At 45.2% G+C, this 27,972-nt stretch overlaps 1 protein-coding gene across 1 annotated transcript in view; it reads right to left on the reverse strand.

Moving 5' to 3' along the window:
- The window catches only part of BEND4 (BEN domain containing 4), a 29,680-nt gene extending 7,105 nt beyond the window's left edge, over positions 1-22,575 (reverse strand). Inside the window, exons 1-3 of the mRNA XM_075499194.1 lie at positions 22,153-22,575; positions 13,551-14,117; positions 1,127-1,218 (exon numbers count right to left, since the gene is read on the reverse strand). Coding sequence (XP_075355309.1) covers positions 1,127-1,218; positions 13,551-14,117; positions 22,153-22,519 — 1,026 coding nt within the window. The 5' untranslated portion in view covers positions 22,520-22,575. The remainder of the gene's footprint in view (positions 1-1,126; positions 1,219-13,550; positions 14,118-22,152) is intronic.
- Positions 22,576-27,972: the final 5,397 nt, after the last annotated feature.

The following is a 27,972-nucleotide window of genomic DNA, read 5'->3' on the forward strand; positions in this document are numbered from 1 at the left end:
AAAAGCTGATGATAGATATAAATATAAATATATATATTAATATACCAATTTGCACAGGATAAAACTGAATGGAGGAGCAAAGTGATGCACATCCTGAACTGCTGCAAAACATCTTCAGTGAAACTACGTTAAGTTGGACTACGTGAAGCTTGCACTACATAAAATTTATGTGCAAAGGGAGGTCAGACTAGACCTAAGTCTTCCCTCTTCTGATTTCGTTTGCGTGAATAATGGGTAGTGACACGTATACACTACATATACAAAGACATGCATAGCAAGAGCCTCCAATACAGACAGTCTAAACTAGAAAAGTCTCAACAAAACCACTTCATTTGAGGCATTTTTACAAGCCTGGATAGAAACACACTGAAGCAAAATTAACGTGAGTTATACCAGAGCTGATGGATAAATCTATACATCTACGTTCTAGAGAAGGGGAGGACTTAAATTTCCTGCTTTTTCACTGCAGCGCTTTTAAACAGAGCATAATTACAAAAATCCCCAAACTCCGTATCAAGTATGAAATTGTCAACACTCAACATTTTGTTTGGGATGCTTTCTGAAAAGCAAGAGCACTCCAAAGACTTGCAGAAGTCTATATTTGGGGCTGTCTGCAAAATGAAGGAAATAGGTGTTTTAGTGTTAACCATCTCAGGGCTGCGTCAGAGCGGTACTAACTGCATACACACGCGTGCCTGTGCCCATACACGTGACATGTCGGTACCCCCCACGCAGGGCTGCAGCCTCTGTGCACCGGCAGCCGCGTGTGCAGCCACCGTCGATCACCCAGCGGCAGTTTTCACCAGGCTAGCCCTAGCCTAAATTCTACCCACAAAAGTGATGTTTCTGAGGAAAGGTGAGAGGAAAATGACCCAAAGCAAGGCAAGTGCAGCTGGTACCGATGGAGAGAGTTACACGCTGCTCAGTAAAGTCATCCTAGATTATACTAGTGATGAGCCTCCTCCACCTGGGGGATTACTGTACCTAAGAATGACAGTTTAATAATAGATTTTACATATTTTTACTACTAAATATATTCTTCCCGTGCCTACTGATTTATTTGCCTGCATGTTTTCAATGAATTGTCAAACATAAAGAGATGTAGCTTGTCTTCACTGTATACTACCTCAGTCGGATGGTCTGTTGGCTGTGGTACCATAAGCTGGTTGTGATGCTGAAGTACAGTCTTCAAATAATCTAAAACAGTCTGGCAGGGCACTGCATGAAACAAATTGCAATTACTGTATATTAGCTATCTAGCATAAAATAGAACAACAATATTAAATCAAGCACTGTTCTTCAGGATCTGTTTTGTACGTCTGTGAGATTTATTTCAAATAGGAAATACTTCTCATTTTGATTTGTGCAGTTATTTCATTCAATAAATATACAACAGATGTTGTATTTCCTATGTTGAGATCTCTGACATTGCTTTTATTTTCTGCCCACTAGTTTTCAAAGGGCTTTTTTCCTAGTTTGAAATGATAATTACTACAAATACAAATTAGGTCAGCAGTAATGATAATAAGAAAAAAATTTGTAAATACTGTAAACAGCCTAAACCATACAAAGGAGAAAACATTTCTTGGACCTAAATCATGCACTGATTAACATGTAAATATGCTCAAACGTTTTTGAAACTAGCCTGATTAACTATACTGAACAGATTTAATGATTCATATACTTTAATTTCTTTTCCCTCCCTCCTCCCAAATTTGTTATAAAACTAGGTGTTAGGCAAATTGCTTTATTTCTCTTTCCGTCATCCTTCCCCCTTTCCATTCCCATCACTCTCATCCATTTCAGTAGTGGTACCAACATCCTATTCCCTTCTGCTGAGGTGATAGGTTAATTAGGGATGATTCAATTACGGGTCTCTCTTAAGCAGATGCTGCCACATCCCTGATTAACTCTGGAGTATTTCTGAGATACAGTGCTTTTCTCCTGAGCCTGAAACACTGTAGGAGAATTAAACAGATATTAACCCAACATTACGACTGACTTGTGCAAGACTAAATAAGCATTGTTTTCAAGGTACCTTATCAGTCTCACATTTTGTATGGGTTGTTTTTGTAAAATATTCAGAGATAATCTTAGCTTCAGCTAAAAATCCAGAAAAAATATTTCAGTGTTCCCCTTTTTTTTAATTATTATTTCTTTGCATTCAGCCTTTACACCTGGAAAAATGTGGTGTTTTGGGCTTTGTCTTAAGCTGGCAATCTGAAAGCAAGCACTGAAATCACTGAGAATGTCTCAAGGTAGGATTTACAGGTATTTTGCACCCTTTCCTGGGGATTCACACTGCGCAGCAAGTATGCTCCTGTCTAGGCAGACAGGGTGCAAAACACCTTTACTTTGTGCAAAACAGACTCTACTAAGGGTGAAGCGGTGTTACATCCAGCAGTCCGCACACAGAAGTCATGCAAAGTGCCTGAAATGAATAATAAACTCCTACGTCATTTCACCGCACGCTGACTTCTCTGTAAAGACAACCCATCAGTGTATTTACTCCTGTTTCATTTGATATATCACACTTCGCCATAGGTTAGGAGGTTATGCATTAGGCAAAAGTTAGCATTTCAAGTGATTTGTACCTGTTTTATTTCTCCAGTGACTCCACTGCTTATTGCTAGACCAGGGCAGTGTCTCGGTAGTGTGGCTGCTACACAGTGCCACTGCCATATGAGCAGGAGAGCCTGGATGCTTCTTTTTTTGTAGGGGGAAAAAGCACTTTTAAGTGTCACCGGATGGTTTTAGAAAATGTTTCAATTCTGAAAAAGTCAGAAGGGCAGTCAAGTTTAATAGTCCCACCAACACGTTCTGTGGCCTTCCTGTAATGACAGCTGTGTATTTAGCATATAGCAGCAATCAAAAAATTCAAGTTCCTACGTGGAATAAAGGATTAAAATATACTAACCACAGGTAATGTTTTAGTACATTGGATATTCGTAAGAAGGTGTGGCAAAAAAAGGATTTGGCTTTATTCCCCTCATTTTTATATACAGGAAAACATATGGGGGAAGAAAGAAAGTTGTGGGGTTTTTTTTCCCCATGTGGATGGGCTGAAGGATAAGATTGTCTTTTGAGATCCTTTTCTTGTACTCTGTGTGTGTTTGCTGTCTGGTATGCCCAAAACTAAGAATAAACTAGGAACGCCCATGCACAGGTTACTCCGTGATTAAGCAGGCGTCCAAGAAAGAGGCACAAGGATCACAAAGGCTCGCTGCCCCGGGCAGCGTCAGAAACCCTGTGACAAGGTCAGCAAAAACTCCCACTTGGGTGGAAATTGCCACAGACAATCAGCATCTCCCGTGAGATCCTGGATCTCCTGCGAGGTGACAGCAAGGGTGGAAGGGGCTATGATGGGTGATTGTGCTGATGGGTGATTGTACTACTGCCTGGAAGTACTACAGATTGTACTACTGCCAAGTACCAGGCATCTTTTGACGCCTGGTACTTGGACTTGGAGGAGAGTTGAGTGATACTTGGGAAATCAGAGCTACTTGCGACGTATACCTTTCCTGCCCTAAATGTGTCGCTTTTTGTTTCGCAAGCTCACTGAGGACACAGTTATCAAAGCAGCAGCGGTACCTGGGAGCTTTAGGCTTCTTTGGTCCCCATGAAGCTGTGCTCAAAACAGTCTGTGAAGTTTGCACTTGCCTTTCTGGTTACCTCTATTAGCAAAAGTCCCTGGTGATGACCTGATGGTCATCTCTCAGCCATACTTGGTACCATTACCTGTAATTATGTGGAACAACGTGGGGCCTGAAAGGGAACAGAATATAATGCATCAAAAATTTCTAATTTTTAGGAGCTGATCTCACAGCAGGATGGTATTTTACCCACAGTAAGTAATTTCACTGCAGGCTATCCAAAGATGTATTTACCTATGTTCTTCCAAAGGGACGGGGCACAACTGTGAAGACAACAGGAAACTATTTAACCTTTTGTGTCCCCAGCACATGAAGTACAGCTCTACTTTAACTGTATTCCGCTGATAAAATGCTTTCTCATTACTGGTGAGAAATACGAAGGTACTAAAAGCTGGCTGAAGCTTATAAATCGTAAAAGCAGTAATGTTTTGAGCACAAAATTGTATGATTCTGTTATCATTCTAGTGACTGGAGGACTCTGAGCGCTTTTGACTTGTAAAGCCATCATACATCACACTGTTTGCTGTTGGTACAAATATCCTCAGCCTTTCAAACACCAGATGCTACTTGCAAAGCCAGGGTTCTTGGGCTGCTGCATTAACCGAAGCCTAAAGGAGGCCACAAAGAGGGCAGCATGAGGCTGAGAGTCAAAGCTTTGGTTTTGCTTCTGTGTCCCTCTTATGGCTCTGCAAATATTCTCTTTGCTGAGAGATAAGAGGAACTGTTTCCTTCAAATCCTGCAGCAAACGTAACTTTGTGAGAGCCTGCGGCTCCCAATTGTGAGTACGAAAAATCATTTAAACCTATGAGCTTATTTATTTCGTATTTCTTTGACTTTGATGTGGTCTCTAGAAAGTTAACAAGATCATAACCCCGAGAGTGGATTCTCTGCAGGTTTATGCCTGTATCCCCTATCACTGACAACACCAACAGGGATCTGTGCCTACTGTAACCAACGGGAAAGACGCTCATGTCGAAATAACACTTGCTTGTTATGATTTAGTAGAAAGCCTGTGGGGAGTCAGTAATTTTGCTGCCCATTAGGAAGAAGTTTCCATCGCCTTTACTTTCTGAAAGTGACTCAGAAAAGACACTGAGAGTGGCACAGAAACCTGGCCTGCAGCGACCGAAAAGAAGAGCGAGACCTTTGCGGGAGCTAAAGGGTGAGGAGGAGGAGGTGCTGCAGGGGACTCAGCACGCTGGGGAAGGCTGGTCTTGCTAAGATGCTGAGCAGTGACTAAGCAGGACACGCGTAAGAGGTGGCGGGTCTTCGCTGTTTATTGATCCAAGTTATAATACTTCGTTGTTATTCTAGGCATCCGTACGTTGTAACAAGTGCTTCTTCGGCATAGCTTATCACAGCTTTCTCTGCGGAGTATCCCAGTTTCTAATAAACAGTTGAACGGCGTGGTGGCCGCCGACTGTGCCGATGACAAAAGCCGGGGCGCGATCCCTCAGTCTGACCTGCCGCAGAGCGCAGCAGCTCCCAGACTAAATCCTCTTTGCACCAGACCGCATCAGCAGGTGAAACACAGTACAACTCAAGCCGCCATCTCCCAGCGATGCAGCTTCTACCCCTGGCTAGTTGTTACAGCGTATTTCACCCTCAGAAACATACACCTTATTTCAAGTCTGCATTTTGTTTTCCTTTGATTGGATTTTATAAAATCTTTGGAAAAGAAATGGAAAATACCTGTCACCTGTTACGTACTTATAGTTAGTGGTGAAGTCACTTCTCCGTCTTCTCTTTGCTAAGCTCAACACTGACCTTCCTGAGATACTGGGCTCGTGCTAAAAGCAGAGTCCCTACACCCACCTACGTGTCTGCACATCCAAAGACCACGCCAGCCCTTTTGGGTATGCTGTGCATCAATATGCAGCTGGAAAGCCACCCTGTCCTCCAAAAGCCTTTCTCAGTGTCCATTTCCCAGGGGCTGAAACCAAGCAGAGCCGACGTTCTCTGTGCCTCAACACGTGGTAACGCTGCACCGCGTTCGGCTGAGTCTGTCGCCTCTCATCTTCCTCACTCACTGCTACCTCTGCACCGCCTGCAAGCTGTGAGCAATGATTGTATGCTTTGTCTCAGCGATGAAAGTATTAAAAACACAGGCTGTGAACAGTTTCACAAAGAATCCCTCCAGAAATTCATCTGCATCATGGCAATTTCCTGAATACAAAAATATTTGTAGTTTTTAAATCACTCTGTAATATAATGCTATGTAACACCCTGAATATCTGCAATGCCCTCATCAACCAAACTTTTCATCTCATCAAAACCATAATTTGGCAAGATGTTGCCTGGTACTAACTCCATTATTCTCTTTTAGTACTCTATTAATTGAAGCCGGCATCAGCTGCGCAATTAGTTTGTCTGGGCTCAGTATCAGGCCAATGAGCCTACAATCACCTGGGACACCTCACATGTATCCTTTAAAAAAAACCCCAACCATACAGTATTTGCATCTTTCAGTCTTCTGGAGCACCTCAAATATTCCAAAACATAAAGAAAATCATAGTCAGAGTCCTCTTTGTCCACCTTCATGTTTGCTTTAGCTCCTGAAGTGAGTTGTCCAAATCTCATGATTTTGAAAACATCATGCTTTGGTAGCAGCTGCCTAACGCTTTTAGTAATAAGTCGATGTGCACTTAGGGATGAAAAGCCGGTGTGCCCAAGCAGTTATTGCTCCCGGCGGCCTGTGCTGCGGCTCTCCTGGCGATGCCAGTCTCTGAAAGAGGGACTCCCGACGCCGCTCTTGAACCACCGTGTCTTACAACCTGGGCTGGCATCAGCATCTCCTTACCATTTCTAAAATGCCGGCAATTCTGGTGCTGACTAACAAGCTCTTCAGTCGTCCCGACATTGGGAGGGAGTTGCGGCAGACAGCGGAGGTTGCAGTCTCACCTGAAGCCGCTGTTGAATGTGTGCTAACACCCAGAGTTACCGTGGAAATGGAAAACACGTCTACCTGCTTACCATCGTCATCATGTTGTTGTGACTGCATCATTCTATGCTTCACAAGGACCAGAACAGAAATACTCAATGACCGGTTCCATATTCTTGTCAAAACCTACTATTTCCACCTGGTAATGGTCTGATATTGTTATTAGGACGCCGTATTTTTCCTTTAATTTGCCAGGGGAAGAATGCCTCCTCGACAGAGTGCTCCAGGTTTAATTTTAATTATTAAATTCCACTGACCATAACCTCTGCTTTTTACCCATCACCATCAACTTCCCCTCTACTCCATTTGTTATGTTTCTAATTGTTCTTTCCCTTTCCCTCTAAGCTGGTTGTTTTTAGAACCAGCATGAAACTTCACCTCCTAGATAGTTTTTTGGGGCCTTCAACAACATGCTTTTAATGTTTCCCAATTATCACGCACTGTTTTTTTTCTTTTTTTTAACCTTTGGCTCTAACAATTGTTTCCAACTTTTTATGAAGTGCCAAGAACATCTCTATTATTGGTTTGGGCTGGGTTTTTGATCCTTATAAATGTTATTGGGCCGCAATCACTTGTATTGGTATCTGTCAAAATGAAGACTCTCATTTATCCTCCCCCAAAACGCGGCCTCCAGCGTAACACACTCCAGGGGTGTTCATATTGCCAAAGCACAGTGCTATGAAGAGATACTTGGGCTTGCTGTAAATCAGACACGTCTCCCACCACTCCCGCGGCATCAGACAGCCCTAGTGAGAAGGGACGGCTCACCCCCGGCTCGGCTGCGTGCCTCCCTGCGGTGGCCTCAGCCCCCGTAAGCAGACAGTAAGAAATCTGGTTATTCTGTTCATTAATGAGATTTTGTGCTCCGTAGCCAACGCTGGCTAGTATTACTCCTGCTGTTTTGCACAGCAGAAGACGAATCCCTTAGCACTCGGGACCATTTACTTCTGACTCGCCAGCGAGGAGGAGAATTGGGAAGGGTGTACATCTACATCCACCCTGCTCAGACCGGCAGCTGTTAGTTAAGACTGGCTCAGCATTGCAACGCGTCCTCCTTCGCTTGACCTTGAGCGATGCTTCACTCTGAGTTCATTGCAGGGCATTTCTAAATTGATGCTTGACTGTCAAAAAGATGTAACAAATGATAGGGAACCTGCTGACGAACTAGATGGCAGTGTGAATTTCTTATGATATTAACGGAGATGCCTTCTCTGCCTGAGATTTGGACAAGTGTGCAGTATAACATGGCTTGGATCATTTTAGCTCATACACTCATTTATTTCAATAGTCAGCTGAAAGCCGGTGAAAGCTGCATGGACGGGCTGCGAAGACAAGTTGTTGGGGTGTAGTGAGCTGGAAAAAGAGCGAGGGGCAAGGAGAGATGGGGGTTAGTAAAGAGGAACTGATCTCGGTGCTCAAGACCCTACAAATTTGGATGTTTGTAATTAGAGGGTAAAATACAACCAGCACTCATTTTTAATGAGAGCAGTCAGCAGAAAGCAGAATAATCAACATTACACACAGAAGGGTGTTAAAGATTGCCTAAACTGACCTCTTGCGCCTGCCAAAAGCAGGGAAGGGAGAAAAAGAATAGTAAATATCCCGTTACTTTTAAAATCCCTCTCAGTTGTGTTTTCCAGGTGGAGTGGAAAACCATTTTACTTCTGTTAATCTGCATCTGAAAAGCCATCGTATTTCTTTTAATTTTCTTTTGCAAAAATATTTCCTCCAGAAGAAGAATGTGCCCCTTCCATATGCCCCTGGGATGTACACCTCTGCCTAAACAACAGTAGAAAAGAGACAAAACAAGGCAGCTGTGCATCTCTCATTTAAGTGACGCTGCCACATGCTCCTGTGGCTTTTATTTTCGTCTGTGCTCCCTCACTTTCCTTCTACTTAATAGAAGGGACCTCTTCTTGTCCTCCCTTTCAGCCGTGAAGTCTTCAGGACAGGGACCTCCCATGTAAGCCCCTCTACACATTTATACTACTGATAACTGACAGGGAAACCAAGGAGCCTCCCGGTGAGTGGGGACAGCAGTTTGTGTCACTAAAATGCCAAGTGCTGACCTGCAAAAGGCAAACCGAAGCTGAGACCGGGGAGTTCAGCTTTGCCGGGCTGAACCGCAGCCCTCCACAAAACTCCCACCAGGTCTAGCTCCCCGAGGTAGGCAAAGGAACCTGCCCCCCCCAAATTCTCACGGGTTTTTACCCAGAAGCATGGAGAAAAACAATTAATGAAGCCCTGGTCAGCTGCAGTTACGTGTTTCAGTAAGTTTTTGTACTCAGGCTGGTTTAGCAAACTAAGTTGGCACCCCCAAGCTGGCAGCAAAGCCGTGCTGCAAATTCAAAGGGGTTCTCGTGCCAAACACTGGGCGACCACGCTCGAGGCTCTCTCTTCCCAAAGTAACTTCACACTTTGAAGCTGAACAGCAGAACGAGGCCAGAGATGAGACCAAAACATCCAGAACATCAAGGGAAACCAAAGAAATGGTTAAATGTGAACATCAAGAAAAAGGACAAAAAAAAAAGGACATGAAAAAGTGTTCGTCACAACCCTTGATGGCTGCTTTATCTGCGCTGCGGCTGTGGTAGGCTCTTTGGAAATGCGATGCTCTGAAAGTATAAAGGAGACAGGATTTGTGGGGAAAAGTAATATCTTTTATTAGATCATACGATATAGTCAGGGAAGAGAGTCAAGCCTTGGGCACACAAAACCTCCTGGAAAACTTGTCTGACTTTTTCAATTACATTGATATTAACTCTACCTGCAAATCCCGCTTTGCTTTGGCTACTTCCAGCCACCATGAACGTCGTCTCTGTAGGTGATCACCTCTCTACATTTGAGGGTTTTTTTCCCCCCCATTCTCCCGTGGTTTGCTGGAGTATTTTTTGCTGCTGGGCTAACAAGGTAAGAATAATTACTGTATTTATCACACACTGCTTCATCTTACTTAGTTATACCTTTTCACTACTTTCAGGCTGGTTTGCCTGAAACCGGGCAGCAAAGCTGGGAGCACCAGGAGGCAAACCCTCACTCGTGACTCCTGGCCTTTTCTTTAACCACCTGGAAATATTTTCTCCCTTTTAGACCGAAAGCTGTGAGAAAGTCCTGCTGACAATAGCGAAGGAGAACTGCTTAATATCCTCATACGTTAGAGGGTCTACATCCAGGTCTTACATGCAGTCTCACAAATAAATCTTTAATTTTACTATTGGGAATGTATCACAGCCCTAGTCATTTTTATACAGAGGAATGAGATTAGGAGACATTTTTCTCCTCATATAGATGGATTACTTTGCTCTGTTCTTGACGGTCTCAAAACCTTAAAAAGCCAATGACAAGTTTGCCAAACTCCTTCCAGGAATTATCTAATCTTTAAGTATTTTTCAAAACAAGACAAAATAACACATTGAATGAATATGTTTCTCTTTTTTTCAGCTGGACTGAAAACTGAAAATGTTCGGTTAATGTTTTTGCCTAAAAAAAAAAAAATTATTGGGGAAAACTGCACAAATTGCAAGATGTCACATTGCTCCAAAACCAAAGCACTGAAATAGGAATTTTTCTTCATATATTCCATAGCTGAAACAATTAAGATTTCACACCAATGTAAGTATTGTTTCAGTCAAATCAAATGGGTATTTTTTGAGACCCCCCCCCCCCCAACAACCAAAACATATGCAATATTTCACCCATGTAATCGTTTTTCTCCAGTGGTGCTCTGCCAAAGGTGATGCTAGGCTATGGGCAAAAAGATCCTATGGGACTGGAGGGCTTCTACAGCAACAGGGCAGAGTCCTGAAAACAGAAAAATCTTATTTTCTATGTCCAAAAGCTACAGGAGGATATGCTTTGTGTAATATTTGTTAAAAAAAAGTCATTGCCTTTACATCTGCTGAGAAAAAATTCTTTTTCCCGGTAGTCTCTTTGTGAGCCATGCAAATGGTGCTTTGCAGAGCTAGAGGCAGAGATGTACAGCGGTAACTATTTTTAGACCGCAAACTCTCATGGATTTTAAAAGGGCTTTTGCATATGGAAAGTAAAAAAAGAGAAATGCAAAGTATTTCAGGAAAAGGATAAAATGATTCATAGACGGCTACAGAGCCGAAGGGAGGGGTTGGTGCTTTTCTCTTCCGTTGACAGGGTTGCTAGTGGGAGCCCCAGCGCCCGCGGGGAGGGCACGCTGCTCGCCTCCCACTGCCCCACGGGGTCCCCTGCGAGCATCACCAAGCAGCTCCAGCCCAGCTCCCTCAAGGATGAGAGGGAAAACCACTACGTCAAAAAACCTGCTCTTTCAGCGGCTTGATGGGACAGTATGGCAGCCTCCATGCTCATATAGCTGTCTCCACAGTCACTTTTCCCCTGCACTAATGGCCCTGCCTGGCCCGTCGGACGCCCAGCGTGAGACGTATGAATAAGCAAGAAAGTTTGTGCTCCGAGGTGACTCTGATGTGATAGATGGTGGCAACCAACACCGAAACCCTCTGCAGAGGGCTTTCTGGCTCCCTGCCAAGGCATGCAATGTCTTGATGGGCAAAAAAAATGCTCAGAGAATGAGCGTTGCACCCGTTTACATACAGAGTTGGGCGTTTCAAGTCACAGAAAAATTTCTGCCGGCTTCTTTGGTAGCAGGAGCTCACTGGAGCAAAATCAGCACTGGAGACAAAAATAATAAGACATTGTCTTTAGTTGATCTTTGATTAACCTTGCTCAGTGGTGGCTGTGGGAGTGCCCGGGGAGCTCAGACCTCTGTCCTACCACGTAGCAAAATCAGAGGGCACCTTCTGTGGCTCTTAGTGCTTCCCCAAATACCTGGGTCACTTTAGACCTATCTGTATACGTCACCCAGGCAGCAGCAGATGCACGTGATGACGATTTTATGTTGGCTGATGAAGTCATATGTCCTTGCACATTTATGTTTGTCTGCTTCCTTTGATATGCAGTTAACAAGGTGTTTCATTACTCCTGGGGGGTGAAAAATGACTACATTTATGTATGTTTATCTTTCTTTTTAAGGGAGATGAAAGGTAACTGTGGTGACCCAGGAAAATACTGGCTGCTTAGCCCGGCATTAATCCTAGCAAAATACAGGCAATGCAACGGGATTCAATTGACTAAGAACTAAAGAATATGAATATAATTAACACCAGTCAAAACGGTCTTATGGAAAGTGGATCTTGTCAGACTAACCTGACTGTTACTCCTTGATGAGATTACAGGTTCACTTGAAAGAGTTGGGTTGAACAGATGTAATGCACCTAGACTCCTGAAGGACATTTAACTTACTACCATGAGTTATCCAACTGCAAGAGCAGCAATACACAACAGCAGCAGACTATAGCATACGTGGATTAAGAACCTGCGACCGACATCTCAAGTATTTGTCATCGGGGGAATCATCATGAATAGAGGTGTTTCTAGCAGGGCTCAACAGGGACTGACAGCAGCCTCAATACCGTTTGACATTTCTAACCAGAATCACAAAGTTAATTTAAAAAAAAAAAAAAAAAAAATTCTGGATGATACAGAAATTGGTGAACCAGCAAACAGTAGGAAAACAGAGCAGCCAAAGCAATCTGGATCACTTAGTACATGAGCACAGCCGAATACAAAGTATGTATGTCTAGGAAGAAATGCGCACAGAATGAGAAGCTCAGCTCCACGACTGACGGCCAAATGACCAGGGCAACCGTGGGTGGAACAAAGAGACCATTCACCTTCTCTCAGGCAGACAGGAACATATCACATGTATTTCCAGTGCCCAAATTTTAAAGAAATGAGCAGAGAGGTGAAAAGAACTGCAAAGAAGGATTCAACTCATTTGGGGAGTTTTAAACAGCTTTGTTTGCTTAGTTTATCTAAGGTGGGAATTAAGTCAGCTTTCAATCTGTAAGTACCTTCATCTGGAAAAAGCACCCAGTCCTATACAGCACTTCATTTAGCGGATCAAAGCATAAAAGTCAATGGCTAGAAGCTGATTTCAGATAGTTGGGCAGGGCATAAAGCACACATTTTCACCAGTGTAATTAACCACTGGAGTCAAGTTCAGTGAACTTTGCATGGATCTACCCTAAGCACCTCAAACTTTAGCCAGCAAAAGTGCAGCTCCCTAGCATTTATAGATGTGTCACAAGTGTGTTGTATACTTATTTTCCTTGCTGAATTCCAGTTTGCTTTTAGTATTATTATTTGAGGTGCATTTTTGCCTGTGCTTAAAGTTTAGAGCATACAGGTCCAAGATATTTTGTTCTGACCTGATACCACTTTTCAAGTATGCCAGTGCACCTTAACAGTGAAAAGTCCTAAGTTTAAAGGGGCAAGAGAAGTTTTTCACAGAGGGGGTTTCTACTAGACGGGGTTTTTCTGTCTGCTGCTTCTCCCCCAGTGGCAGCTAGGTATTGCTGAACTGGAGAACTTGTTGCCAAGCTTTTTTTCAGGTATTATTTGAAGATGAACGGGAGGAGATGTATTTATGCTTCTCACTGAGCTAACAGCAATTTAAGGAACACCGTTCAAGGTAAAAGCCAAATCTATTTTGGTTAAAAGTATGGACGTAACTTTGAATAGTTTCTTTAAGCAACCAAAAAAGGAGACCCAAAAGGGAATTAGGTTTATAAGCTGCAACATCACTTAAAGAACAATACAGATAATTCAGTATAAAAGCATGTGTTTGAAATTACCGTGACAAATCACCTGATGTTTGGAATTTGGGATTACACAGTACATCCCATTCTGAACACAGCTCATTAGTCTAGGACTCACGATTAGTATGGATGAGTATCAGCAGATAATTTTCCAGTGGGCACAGCTACAGGAATTTTGGATGAAGACAAATTCCAGTGTTTGATTACTATGACTACAACCTCAAAAGACAGCTAGAACTTAAACCAAACTATTACTCAAACCGTTTTTATCACTGACTGACAATATTATATGGCAGGGGATTATTTACCTGGAATGCTCTCCAATTTTCTACGAAGTTCCTCGTTTTCTTGTTGCAATGAAATTACCTCCTGCTCTAGCTCTTGACACCGAGGGCAGTAACCTTCTTCCTCTTCCTCCTCTTCCTCCTCTGGAAGTGTAGAAGACGATGGGTGACCATGAGATTCAGATGTTGCTGGAGATGTCCATCCACCTAAAGTGTGTACTGGAGAGGTTGAAAGTGGATCCACATCAGCCAAATGGCTAAAATCATTTACTGATGAGGTGTTCTGAGAAGGGAAGCTCCCAGAAAGCAAATAGTTCTGAAGGGAATCGGTAAAAACTCTCAGAAAGGCTGAGGTTTGTTGTTTCTTTTGCATATACTGCATCTCTATGTCTAAAATGTCTGACGTCTGACTATGGACCATTTTCCCAAGCTGACATTGCTCTTGTCTTTCACTATAATTTGGGTTTTCCTGCTTTATACAGGAAATCATGGACTGAGAGTGATTGTTGTCCAGTAGTTTTCCACCACAATTTAAGAGACTTAGAACCCGGCTGCATTGTTGGGCAAAGGCATCCAGAATCATTCGACTCTCTGAAACAAAAGAAAAGATGAATCACAGAAACCTAATGCAAAAGGTTATGCCAGTCAGTAGCAGCTAGATGAATGTACACAACCGTTTACAGTAGCATGCATTTTATTTCTGAACACATTAAAATTATGGCTTCTGCTTTAATACTTCTGCAACACTGTGATTTAAAACAATCCCGACTTTGCTTCTATTTTGAGAGTGCCCTTGTGCCCTTGCTGTTAATCAGAAATGCATTGTGATGATAGTCACTGCTTACTGCCATCTTCTTTCAGAGGGATTAAGACAGGAAAATGGGGAAGAAAACACAAATTCCATCCAATTTGCTACAAGTAAAAGTTCAAGTAAGTATTTCTCTGGAAGCCTATTTCAAGCTGCTGGCAGGCATTGCCTGCACATTTTTGCAGGACTTTCCACTACACCTTCTTCCTATGCCCTGCTCCTCTCCAACAAGGCTTCCAAGTGTTGTTTTTTCTCCCTCTCATCTTTACTGCACTTGCTTGACATTGGGCATGGGATACTTCACGTGACCCACCCCCAATTTTATGGACTTTGCTTCTGTTCCTTTTTCTTAGGGTTCCAGGAATATCCAAGAACAACTTAAGAGTGATAAGCACAACCCCCTCTCCTTACACCAAGGAAAGGCATCAAATGTACAACGTGAAGCTCCTCTGGTCAGAGGAGGAATTTTTTCTGTCCTGCTGACCTCCTATGAGTTTGTGGGTAGGCCAACATCACGCAGTGGAGAGCACTGCAGAGTTCTTCGAGCTGCTCTGGACATAATGAGAACACTGTGTGTGGGGCTGTGCAGCAGTTTCTGCAGGCAGCACCTTGGCTCTGCAAGCAGAAGGATGCCACGCTGCACCTAGTCAGCCTTGCCTCTAATGACAGGAGGTGGCACGTCTCAGGGAGCAATAGCAGCTACAACCTAAACCTCCATAGTAGGGTCGTTCATTTCTGAGTGTCTATATATGTAGAGTCAAGCTGCTGTAACAGTTCTTGGACCCAGATGGAAAATGATCAAGACACTTGGCTCTGATTTATGGTATGACCTGTTAGGTTCTCTGATAAAAATAATGCCTTTTAAAAAATTTTTAGCTTCTTCATAGCTGAGTTGCTCTAGGTGCCTAAAAAGATGTAACTAACATTTTGCATGAGAGAGAAAAAAAAAAGTGGTAGATTTAAGCGCTGCCAATTTTGGAGAGCTCTTCTCAGGCAGGCTTGACTTTTAGAAAGTGGCAAACGCATTTACTTTCGAAAAGGCAACCTGCTACAGATGCATGAGACTAAGCACCCCAGACCTTCATCTATCTTAACTTCATCACTAGAGACGAAAACATACCCTCATCACACTGATAATATATAAAGAACAGAAATGTTCAGAATTCAGTCCTTTAAGAGGTGGCACTTCTCACGGTACTTCTCCAAAATCCAGAAGACGCACCTTCTGGTGGAAAATCTACTTCATACTGAGGTTAGTACAGCTGGCCTGAAGAATATTTGAAACAACGCTAATTTGCATTTTTACCATCCTCCAGATCTCTGCAAAGAGGGCAGGGCTGAAGCAGCATACAAATGCTTTCAGTCTCGAACGCAGCCCGAGGAGACCTCCCCAGCACAAAACCCGAGGATGTGATCTCCCGAGGACTCAAATGTAAGAACAGGGACGTGAGGCAGACAGAATAAGCACAGGCGCAGAGCTGGGCTATGAGGCTGCCCAGGGCCAAGCAGAGAGAGCCCACCGGCACGTGAAGCATTGGGGTGGCCCTAAGGCCACTTAAAGCATCCTCGCCGTCAGCCTCCTGTGCTAACGAGTCGTACCATACCCTTGTAGACGGGCTCAGACGATTTCTCCAGGGCAGATTTCTCCAACACATCTTTGATCCAAAATGTTAAGCAACGCCCTCTGTCCACATTACAAACTCAAAAGGGCAGACACGCACCAGCACTGCTGCCCCTTTTGCAAGTGGGTGCGGGTGCCAGGTGCTCTGTAGCCTCCATACCTGCTGTCCCTCCTTCCCTTTTACTGCATTACCCTACAGCCAGCTGTCTTTAACCCTTAAGATGCAAGTGCAAAATAACCCAGCACAGCAGATGTAATGTAAATCGAAAGCACAGAACCCCGGTGACATTGCAGCTTTCTAGCTGGGACCTACTGATAAACCAAAGGAAAATCAAGAAACTCAAGCATCACTAACAACCTTAAGTTGTGCTTTTTTTGCCTTATTTCTTTACTTCCCACATTTTCCCTTTAAAATTATTACAGGATGGTATTGATTGGAACTTTGCAATCCTACTACAGAGCAATTTTTCATTCATTTTAATCCCATAATCCGATTCCAGACCTGAAGTCATATTTACTGTTTGTATTTTAATCATTATGGTCCCTGTTGACAAAACAGTTACTCATTCTTTGCATATCCTTGTTGCAAGGGGACAAAATATGAATGAAACAACTGAGAAGGGATTAGATTAGTATAAGATATGTTATTCTAATATTATGGTTTCTCCTAAAATATGACAAAAAAGTAACCTGACATTTCAAATACCAGTTCTGAAGAATGCTATAATAAACACTAACATCAGTAAAGATAAAATTAATGATTAGTTTTGTTGTAAAATTGAATGCATTAGGCACATTCACTGTGATAATGGCTTAAAACGTAACTGAAATTTTATACAGAAATGACAGTATTGATTTACTCTTCAGTTCAGTATCAGATCTACTACAAAGACACAATAACAGCAACTATTGCTTTTTTTCTTAACTTTAACCCATACTCGAAGATATAAAAATGAAAGTCATGACAAGGCAGGGCTATTTTGAAATGCTAGCAGAAAGATTCACAAATGCTTTTTTTGTGGGTACCGCTGGGCAGCAATAGCGAGGGATGCTCGCAGCACACGTTCTGGAAACATCTCTCTCTGCTGAAGCAGGTACCACTTCGAAGTGACTTCTACACCAGTAATGGTACACGTACCCACAGCCTGAACAACCCTAAATGAGAATGATAACTACAGTTATTTCTTGTGATGGAGAAAAAAATAAAAACAAATGCTGCCCATTTAGCATATATGGTAGAAATTGGGATTTCAGCTTTTATGGACTGACTGTAATTAGAAATGCAAGCGCTGTGCAATGTCTAATCACTAAGAAATGACAAAAAGTTGTTTTTATGTGATTACTACTGAATAATCACTGATCTGATTCTTAATTGATTTAATGTAATGTATGTATTTTCTAGGAAAGGAGGATTCTATTGAAATGACTCCACCAGACTAAACCAGGGTAAAGTCTTATTGTGCTATTCCTTTCCCTTATTACGATGCTCACCAACCATGTAATTCTAATGTCTCAGACCCCACAGTCTTTAGGCTTACAGAACTTCTATCGACTTTAACTAGACTTTTGCCTGAAGGCAGACTTGCCAGATCAGGCCCATAAAGTGCTAAAAGAGCAGGATTAAATTGCTAAAAGTGTAAGTATTCCTAACTAGATTATTTGCGAGTGCAAGCAACCATAAGATAATATCATATGGCAAATCAGGTACCAAGTCCTGGATATAGCATTCATCTTTACATGTTTTTCTCATTGATGCTGAACTATAGGGCTTCTTCGCTATCCAACTGCCAGACTAAAACCAGGGTTTTAGTAAGAGCAGACTTCTGAAACTCAACCTGATGACTTACACTGATGCATCAGAAAAGATGTCTGGAAAGATTGGCAGGTATAACATCAGCTTTTCCTACACTGGAGGATCTTTTCAATACTTAGACCAGACAGCTTTATTAATAAGGCATTGTGTTGGGTCTCAATGGCTCTGGATTCAGGTCATGGCTTTTCCACAGTTTCCTTTGTAACCTTGGGCAGCTGGTTTAAAAAGTCATCTTTGCAACTATTGAGCGGGTCTGAATACCACACGTTCTCCCCTGCAGGGAATGTATTCATTGGTATTTAATTTTCAGCCAGATTCAAAAGTCCAGGTTCCTTAGCAATTTCAATCATCTCACTCTTCACCTTGCAGTGTTTCAGTCCTCTCACCTGATGATTTGTATTTCTTGATTTGTTGGATTATTATCATATTATTATTACTTTAGATCCTGGGCCAGCAGCTCTGTACCCCCCAAATGGCTTTGTCCATGTATACAGACTTTTTCATTACGTTTTTAGATATGAACACTGTTGTAAATATCTATGCTTGAGTCACAAAATCGAGAGCATTTGACACCTCCCATGACTAAGCGATGCTTTCTTGGGCATTTTGCATGAAGATCACCAAGACAGTCCAGTGGATGAAGACTACAAGTGTTTGGCCATTTCAGTACTGAACTGATAGATCTACTTCCAGATGAGGGTTCCCAACTTCTCGGTTAAGTCCAAAATTATGATCACCTTCTCTGTTCACTTAAAAAACTTTTTTCTGTCCAGACGTGACAGAGCTTGATTAACTAGTCGTGTTAAACATGCCACGTTGCTGGCACTGGCGTAACACCTCTACGACAGCTCTGCTCTTCTTTCTCTGCTTTCCAGGAAAGCCCATCTTAAATTTTAAGGCACACTGTAAGGTCTAAAACATGATTTCCTAAGGAAAGGGAGCTTCTTTGGTGGACTATGATACTATTTAATGTACATGCTACTAAAGACAAAGATGCACATTGTTTTCATACCAGGAAAATAATCTGAATAGACTAATAAAGAATGAACATTTTACAGGAGAAAATGGGTATCTGCTGGTGTTTTGAATGCATCCATTTGTGTGACTTAGTCTGCAGCAGCAGCGGTCAGAGTAACCGCTGCTCATTAGAGGAGAGAGAAGGCTTGTGCTGCAGAGCAGCTCCACATTTCTTGTCGTAAGATGACATTTCTCATGCAGGATCTTTCCCTACAAGGTGGGATCTCGAGCTAGATCTTTCCTCACCATGGCGCAGGGTGGAGAAGACCTGCTTTTCCTCCTTCCCATAACCCCTCTTCCCACAATTCTTCTGGAGCTGGAGGTCAGGGTGGTCTCTTAAAGAGAGACTGAGGAAGAAACCATTAATTCTTGGCAAGAGCTCTAACCATTAGGAAAAGCTTCAAAAACATGGAAGCATCCTTACTTGTGGCTGTGTTTGAGGTGCCCACTCTCAAAAGCAAACTTGGTGCTCTGAATCCCAAGGGGCCAGAAATGTCATGCCTGAAGATTACGGATCAACTGCATTAAGCGTTTAAGTTGCTAGTGCAGAGTTAGACATCCCAGGAACGGTGTTTTACTGGCCAGCTTGCTCACCGTTGCCTGCACAAGTGATGAGGTATCAGCAAAAGGAGAGGACTCTCTGAAACTGAACTTATGACATGGGTGTCCCTACAAAACTGTGATCTACAGCCCTCCACCCCTTCACTCAAGTAAGCACCTGCCAAGTGCTATGGCTAAGCTAAGTGGGAAAACTGTGCAAGTCATGGATGGTGACTGTCTGCCTTGTGGACAACAACCCAGCGGACCTGCAGCTGGATACCTGCTAAGGGAAGGATCCTTCCCCCCTACAACATCCACCACTTGGGAGATAAACCTGTGGCTAAGAGGTGTTCTGGAAAGGGCCCAGCCCGTCCCCCTTGCTTCTGTGGGGAACCCAGGAGCCGGGCAGGCACCCGGCACAGTGCAGAGCAACTGTGCACGCAGCACATGCAAATGCTCCCCCTCCCCAGGGGCAAAACCCCAGCTCTGCTTCCCCAGTGGCAGCCTGAGCTATTAAATTGGCTCACACATTTGTTAAGAGGATTTCAGGGCTCTGGATGACGGTATGTAAGTCCTCCACATACATACAGCCTCGAGGTACCAACTAGTTCACCCTCGACAGCTCCCTGCTCAGCTTAGCGGTGCTACGGCTCCTCCAACACAAGGCGCCTGGTGTTTCTCCATCACCGAGCAGGAAGGAGAGGTGCATAGCTCAGCAAAGCACCCATACCTCAGGGATTACAATACCCAGGAGGTCTAAACCTTGCCCCTTGCTTTATCAGCCTCTGGTAACAACTTGTACAAAATCCCACTTCGGCACACTGTAGCAAGTTTTTGGTTCGTTTTCTCCTGTTCTGTTTTGCTTGGTACTTAAAAGTCTTAGCTGGGAGAAGGGTATGTTGGGACCCATATAGGAACCTAAAGTAAAAGTAAAGCCTGGATGTGCAGGTGAGAGGACAGGGACTTCACAGCACTTCAGTGCGCGAACAGCAGTTCCTTAGCTATCCTTTTTAGCACAGGACCGAAATCAACGACAAACTTTGAAGCCTGCTCTAGCTCGTGGTTAGTACACTCCACAGACACAGGAGAAAGTCCAAACTTCTGCTCATCAAAGCCCAGAGGGCTTTGCTGTGAATATGGCCTCGTGTATCATCTACCAGACAGGTGAGCATTTTCCATAGCGTAATCTGCTTCTGTAAAAAACGGTAGGTGTCACATTTATCGGCAGCGTTTTACTTGTGGGCCACAAAAAAATACTGAAATACCACCATTTGGGCATTTAAAATAAGAAGTCATTCCAAGAAAAAAGACAACATGACCTTCTGCCACGGATCACAGGACTACGCGTCAGAGCCGTGAATTTCCAGGCTGATCTATTCAAGTATTAAACTTTTTTGGTAAAGTACCTGAATTATTTGTAACTAGACATGATAGATTCATCCAGTACACGACTGCTTCTGAGCAAAACCAGGCATTAGAACATAGCCATCTATCCTATTAACTAGCATATCTCCCTGTTTAGTAAGGAAATGTCATCACATTTGTTAAAAAGGCAAACAGCAACATACCAAAACAGGATCCAATTTTTCTAAATAAATAAATCAATGATGTGTCAAAAATTAACAGATGAGTTAATATACCCGATGTTATCAAAACCAGATGGTGCTTCATAATATTCATCCTGTTCAGTCAAACCCTGAATATATTCTGGACCATCAGTATATAAAATAGGATGCTGCTATTTGTGATGGCAAACAAAAGCAATCATGCCTGCCAAGCACATACTATAACAGGCAGCATTTCAGCTCTGCTAGACAGAAAGTAATTAGAATGCTTTTAATGTCCAAAAGAATGATGCTGATAGGCTGCCACAGATGTGTAGATTTATGAATATTTATATGGTGGTTTATAGCTGACACTTTTATCAGTTGAAGAAGATAAAATATCTGCCTGACTCAAAAGCTTGACAGTCAGGTTAATAAAATCTCATTAAAGAGAATGACCTATGCAATTATATAGGATTTATTGTAATTCATTTTTGATTGTACTCTGCTTAAAGATGCAATTTCCCATTTCCTGATGCCAAATTTAGGTTGCATATCAAGATCTACGTGGTTTTTAACTCCAAGCCATCACTAGAAGAAAGACAGGCGTTCAGCATCTCGGTATCTTACACCTTTAAAGGAAAAAAAATAGTAGAATAATCTGATCTCCTGTTCCTCGCTGCATCTTACGAAAACGGTGCAGGCAGGCGGCCGATCTATTTTCTTTCTGTTAAAATCACCATTTCTTTAACAGCAGCCTCTCCATTACCAGCAGCTCCCTCCGGCAGCCAGCCCCAGCCTGCCGCCCTCCCCGTCCGCGACCGCGACCGCGGCGGAGCGGCCGGCCCGGGGCTGCCCCCGCCCCGCAGACGGCGGCAGCGCTCCCGCAGCTGCCAACGGCCGCCGGGCGCTCGCCCCGCCAACTCGCCAGCGGCTGTCGGCACAGCCCCGACGGCGGCGGCCGCGACCCGCCCCCCCGCCGCCCCGGGGGTGATGCCGGCCGGGCAGCGGCCCCGGCCCCGACGGCGGCCGCGCCCGCCCCCGGGAACTTTAGCGATGCCCGGCCGACGGGCGGCCCCGGCCCCCCCCCCCCCCGCCCCGCGCCCAGCCCCGGGGCGCCCGGCGCCGCCAGCCCCGATGGGGGGGGCCGAGCCCGCCGCCAGCCCCCCCCGGGGAGGGGGGGTGCGTGCGTGTGTGTGGGGAGCCCGCAGCCCCCATCCCGCTCCCGCCTGCCGCAAAGTGCCCCGCGAAGTTGCGCGGCGGAGGAGAGGAGTTGCGGGTACCTGCGCTCAGCTCCGCGCCGCCGCCCCCCGCCGCCGCCGGGCAGGGGCCGTAGCGGCCCGAGGAGCTCGGGGCCGGCGGCGGCGGGCGGGGGTGGCCTTGGGCAGCGCCGGGGGCGGCGGCGGGGCGGGCGGGCCCGTTGGGGAAGGGGCCGTGCGGCGCGTAGGGCAGCAGCTCGGCGGCGGCGTGCGGGAAGGGCTGCCCCGCTCCGCGCCCGCGGGGCACCTCCACCATGGTGGGTCTCTCATAGCGCTTGGCCAGCGCCGCCCGCTTCCCGGGGAAGGTCTTCAGGACGCTGTAGGGGCCCCGCTGCTTGTAGATTTTGGGGGTGCTGGGCCCCTCCTCCGCCGGCTGCATCTCCTCCTCCATCCTCCGCCGCCTCCCCCGGCGCGGCGCGGCGCGGCCCCGCTCCGGGGCTGTGTCTGCCGCCGCCGCGGCTCGTCTCTGTGGCACGGCGGAGCCCCGGCGCGGCGGGGCGCCGGCCTGATTGACAGGCGGCCGCGCCAATGCCTGGAGGGAGACGGGCGGCGACCGGCAAGTGTTTAGGGTAATCTCTGCTAATGGCAGCGGGGCGGGGAGGCGGGCCCTGGCCGGGCCGCCGCCGCCCCCGGCACCCCCGCGGGGGCAGGTGAGCCGCCGGGCGCCGCCGCGGCAGGGGACGGGCGCCCGGGGAGCCCCCCCCCCTCCACCCCCCCGCCCCGGCTCGGCTCGGCTCGGCCCGCCGGGTACCGCCCCGCCCGCGCTACGCGGAGCGCGGAGCCGCCGCAAAAACTTTGTGTCCCCTCCGCCGGGCGCGGAGCCCCGCCGCGGGTGCCCCGCCGGCCGCCCGGCCCTCCCCTCCCCTCCCCTCCCCTCCGCTCCCCTCCCCTCCCCTCCCCTCACGGAGCGAGCCGCGGGCCCGCCTCCCCGGTTATTAGGGAAGAAATAAATAACGCCGTAAATAAAAGTATTTGGGAGTCCAGGACCTGTCAGAGTTGATTAGGGCACAGAGGACATTTTCTTTCTCATTATGCAAAAGCATTTCATGGCGAAATAAAAGAGGTTTCGCTGTAACTCATGCATGTCAGATTTCCAGGAATCCGGGAGATTAATCACATTTAACATTATTTGCGACGTCGTGTCCCCCCCGGCCCCCACCGCCCGCTCTTTGCAAACTGCCTAAATGAGGCGGACACCTGGGGCGAAGCCCCGTCCTTCTCCCCTCTGCCTCCCTCTCCCCTCTGCCTCCCTCTCCCCTCTTCCTCCTTCTCCTCTCCGCCTCCCTCTCCCCTCCGCATCCCTCTCCCCTCCGCCTCCTTCTCCCCTCCGCATCCCTCTCCCCTCCGCCTCCCTCTCCCCTCCGCATCCCTCTCCCCTCGCCTCCCTCTCCCCTCTTCCTCCTTCTCCTCTCCGCCTCCCTCTCCCCTCCGCATCCCTCTCCCCTCCGCCTCCCTCTCCCCTCGCCTCCCTCTCCCCTCCGCCTCCTGCCCAGACCCTTTCAGGGACAGTTAAGAAATAATGAAACGCTGGTGAAAGACAGGAAGAGAATGAGATGCCATCGAGAGACGTTTCTGAGAAATGGTGGAGATCTGGGTGAGATGGGAGACAGCTGAAACTGAATGATATGTTGAAGAAAAATAAACGATAACAAACCGCTTGCTCGCTCTCCCCATTCTTTTCTGCAAGGCAATTTTATATTTTGCATTAATTTTGCTTCTTCTGTCCCACTTCTCTCCTGCTTCTGCTGCTATAATTTATCAGGATTACAATAAGCCCTCTGGCTTTTGGAAGTAAAATTACAGAACACCTTAGTTATATTTAAGCGGTGGGAAATCATTCCTCTGTCATCACGTGGAGTTTCGGCTACTTATTGTGGTCATCGCTCTCCCGTTTCCGTTTTATTTATTTAGTCGGAGTCGGGCTCGCTGGAAATGAAAAGCGAGCCTTCTCTGCTGATATAATTAACTCCCATGGTCTTCGGCCCTTCTCCTGCAGAAAAGTCGAGCTAACTTCTACAAGCTGGGCATTTCTTTCATGCAGGGCATAGAAGGAGCTGGGCTGTTTCTGGTTTTGATTTTTTTGACAAGTAGAATAAATCGATTCTTTGTAGCAGGCAAAAGCCTCTAAGTAAAGGCTAGTGTAATAGAAATCACTATTTTACTTAAGCAAAATCAATCATAAGTCTTTTTGTTTTCTGACTGACTCTTTGATTGCCTGTGCTTAAAAAAAATTGTACTGTAACGCAAAAGAGAGAACGAAAATAAGTGTGAGGGCAACTCTGCTTCCACTCAGAAACGAAGTGTGTCCTCCACCTTGTCTCATCTGACTGGCCTGTGCCACAGCCGTGGCCAGCAGCTGTCTGAGGTCAGTACGGTAGTAAAATTGTATAAAGTTAGTATTAGGCTCTTAATAGTTAGATTAAATAAGCAGCCAAAAATTACCTGCTCAGGTGTCAACTACATTCCTAGGAGCTCACTACTCTTTGGCGTTGATGCCTACCCCCCTGCTCCCAGTGGAGGAAACAACCCTTGCCTACCGCGCGCCTTGTACAAACCGAGAAAACCGGGGCTGGCATGTCATGTCCTCCAAGCTGCCTCCTTTATCTGGGGTCCCTGCAGCTCATCAGGCAGATGCTGGGTCTCTATGGACATGAAGAGAGAAGCAGATCTGGGGTTAACAGAATCCAAAGCCACTGAAATGAGGTGGGGACCTCAGCCAGCAGGAAAATGGAATACATATTTTATGCACTGGATTTCTTTCTGCTGAGGTTTTTGACAGTGCCCATCATGGGTCTACTAAAATGCCCCTTCAGTTGCCTTCAGGGAGTCTTGGCTTTTCCTCTGCTCTGCTCTCCATGATTCTTCTGGGTATGTAGACCTAAAAAATGTGCTGGGTTTTTTTCCCCCCACTTTCCTTCTATGAGTCTTTCCCTGAGTTTCAGACAAGGAACACTGGTGCTGTGGCCCAAAGGCTGTGTGTTGTGTCTAACTTGAGGGGCTCCTGCAGCCCAGTCCTGTGGAGCAAAAGTGGGACCTGGTGGAGGTCCCACTTTTGTAACCCTGGTGGTCGCACCTTTGGCCTTGGAGGATGCCCCCGTTTAGGGGAGCACCATGTTACTCATAAGCTGTGTACAGGTATGTGGTTGTTCTGGCAGGTGGACTGACGTGGCTTTGCAGCTGAGGAGCCAGCAATAGACTGTCAAAGAGGCAGGCTGGGTGAAGCGATGGTCTTAAAGTATGGGGAGATGCCACTGTACCTGCTGGAGCGGTTGTGGGCTTCTCCCTTCCATGGCTGCTCCCTGCGGCACATCCTACAGCACCCCAGTGGTCTCGTGAGTAACACCATGTAGTCATTAAGTTATTATTAACCAACCATTTATCTCTTGAATTAGAGTCCCATTTTGGTTGCACACTGGATTAAAACAGTTAACACATAGTCCTTGCCTTCACCAAGTAAAAAAAAAAGCCTTAGCTGATACCAGCAGCTCATTTCAAGAAAGCCAAACACCTTCATTTCCCTTAGACTGTGCCACCACTTGGGATTTGACCCTGAAGCGAAGGTTGCGTCCTTCCCTACCTGTTTACTGATGCAAGTTTCCACTGTTTTACTGATGCTAAGAGCGGGAGATCTGTAACAGGATTATTTCAGAGCACTCTGAGTGGAAAAAGGATGGGAAATAACTGACCCTTGGAAAAAAAACTAATCAAAACAAAGACAAAGGGCACAACGAAAAATAAGAAACCCAACATTGCTGCAGCGTATACTCCTCTGCTCCTAGAAATCACCGCAAAGAGAATATTTGTCAGTATATAGAAAAATACCCAATCTAGACACAGGCTATCAATCACTGAACATGCCTGTGTTGAAGGTACCGCGAGGTACTCAAAGAATAAAAGTGTGATTCATCTCTATCTTCCGAGCAGGGGCTAAATCTTGCTCCACTTATTCATGGGAGCGGTGCTCCTGTGAGAACTAAAGCATGCAGGATTTGGCCATGAACTGCCAATATTGCGCTGCACATTTGGAGTGCATGATGAGAGCTAAGATTGGCAACTCTCCCCTGTAATCTAAACCACTCTGCAAGCAGGCTAGCCATAATTTGCTGCCCTAAACATTTAACCCCAGCTAGTTAATTTAAGCTTAGCTCCGTTGCTCATGTTTATGGATAAAGAAACAAAAGGGAGAGCATCAAAAGGAAAAGATGACTGTGGAATTCAATATTTCAGCAGCTGTTGATAGGTAAATGTTATTGAAGTGTGGCATTCAAAACCAAAGGCCTGCATTTATGATAATGAGCCTAACAAGGAAATGAGATTGACACAGCAATTCTCTGTTTTTGTTGTCCCCTGAGGTTAGAGATTATGCAGTGCATGGTGCTGTTTTTAGCCTCTTTGGTGATTCCAACTGTGAGAGACAACGCTGTGCATATTTGTCAAGGTTGCACTTTAATCAGGTGACTCAGGAGCTTTTTGAGGGAGAACATGAACTGCTGGTCTCACTTAAACCTTAATCCACATCCTATGTCAGAGATCCATCAGCCAAGCCATGCGGCTTTTAGTCCCTGCTTTTCCCTTATGCTTACTCAGTGCTCTGTGAAAATGCTTTGAAATAATTGAAATGTATCTATCATGGTTACATTGTATTTTGAGAATTACTGGAATGTTTCTCAGTGACATTAATTGGTTTTAAAATATTTTTGTCTTTCTAATTAGTGCAAGATTGATGAGCAGTGGAAAGGGCATTTATACACAGGCAGACACATATTTCCATGCTACATTTGTGTCTTAATAAAATGGTAGCTAACTGGATTCCTGTGCTGAGTAAACACTGGCAAGAAAGAAAATACCCTATAACTTCAGAAGGAGGAAATATCCTATGTTTTAAATGGGATCACATTGTGTAAAAAAAAAAAAAAAAAAAAAAAAAGAACTGGTCTCCCTGAGGGCTGGAAAATGGATAAATGAATTATTTAAATATAGTTAAAGGACACACAGGAAAAAGTAATGGCTTTGATACCCAACGTAGGGAAAATTATTAATATTTTAAGGAATCGATTGTGGACACATGGAAAAGCTTGTTTTAATTAAAGATAGCTTACATAAAGCAGTTTTAAGAAGGGAGAAATAGTATAGGGTACTTGTTGCTGAGAACTTTTTAGAAATATGTCATGGATAAAACAGATGACATAACATATTCCAAACTTTCGTCTGCCCTAAAAAGGCTTCACTGTCTGTATTGGAGTGATTTGGAATAGCTTCACCTCCCTGGAACATTAGCTCTTGCCCTAGCCCTTGCCCAAGCTTGGTGCTCTTGTCTTGGCCAGCACCATGTAACGTAGAGTTGCTCTATAATGTTTAATTGCTCTTTGCAATGTTTAGATCTTGTCTTGGGGCACTTAGCATTTTGAGAGCAGCACCTCAAATGGTCTGCTGGCTGCATGCTGGAAGGGAGGGCTGCTGCTCCACAGGCTGGGATCCAGCTGCTTTGCCAAACCTGTGCAGCTCTCACCACTTCTGCTGGTCCTTGCCCTTCACATACTTTCCAACCTCGGTTATCCAGGCTTGCAAAAAGGTGGTCCTTGCAGGGCAGGAGAAGTCACACTGAGATAGAACTCAATCAGAGTAGAAAAAGTTGGTTTCCTGAAGTAGAGACGTTATTAATATTTTGCATCGAAGTGTTATGTTTGGGCCCAGCACCTATACAGCTTGGCGGCTGTTCAGAAACACTGTCAAATTTTGTCAAGCAAGCTGCACGTATCAGTTGCAGTTAAAACACAGATGGGATGAACAGGGGAAAACAGCTGGAAGCAGAATGTTCCTTAAACTCATCTAGATGGGGAACCT

The sequence above is a fragment of the Mycteria americana genome, chromosome 4 (assembly GCF_035582795.1).
Source record: "Mycteria americana isolate JAX WOST 10 ecotype Jacksonville Zoo and Gardens chromosome 4, USCA_MyAme_1.0, whole genome shotgun sequence".
Taxonomy (NCBI): Eukaryota; Metazoa; Chordata; class Aves; order Ciconiiformes; family Ciconiidae; genus Mycteria; species Mycteria americana.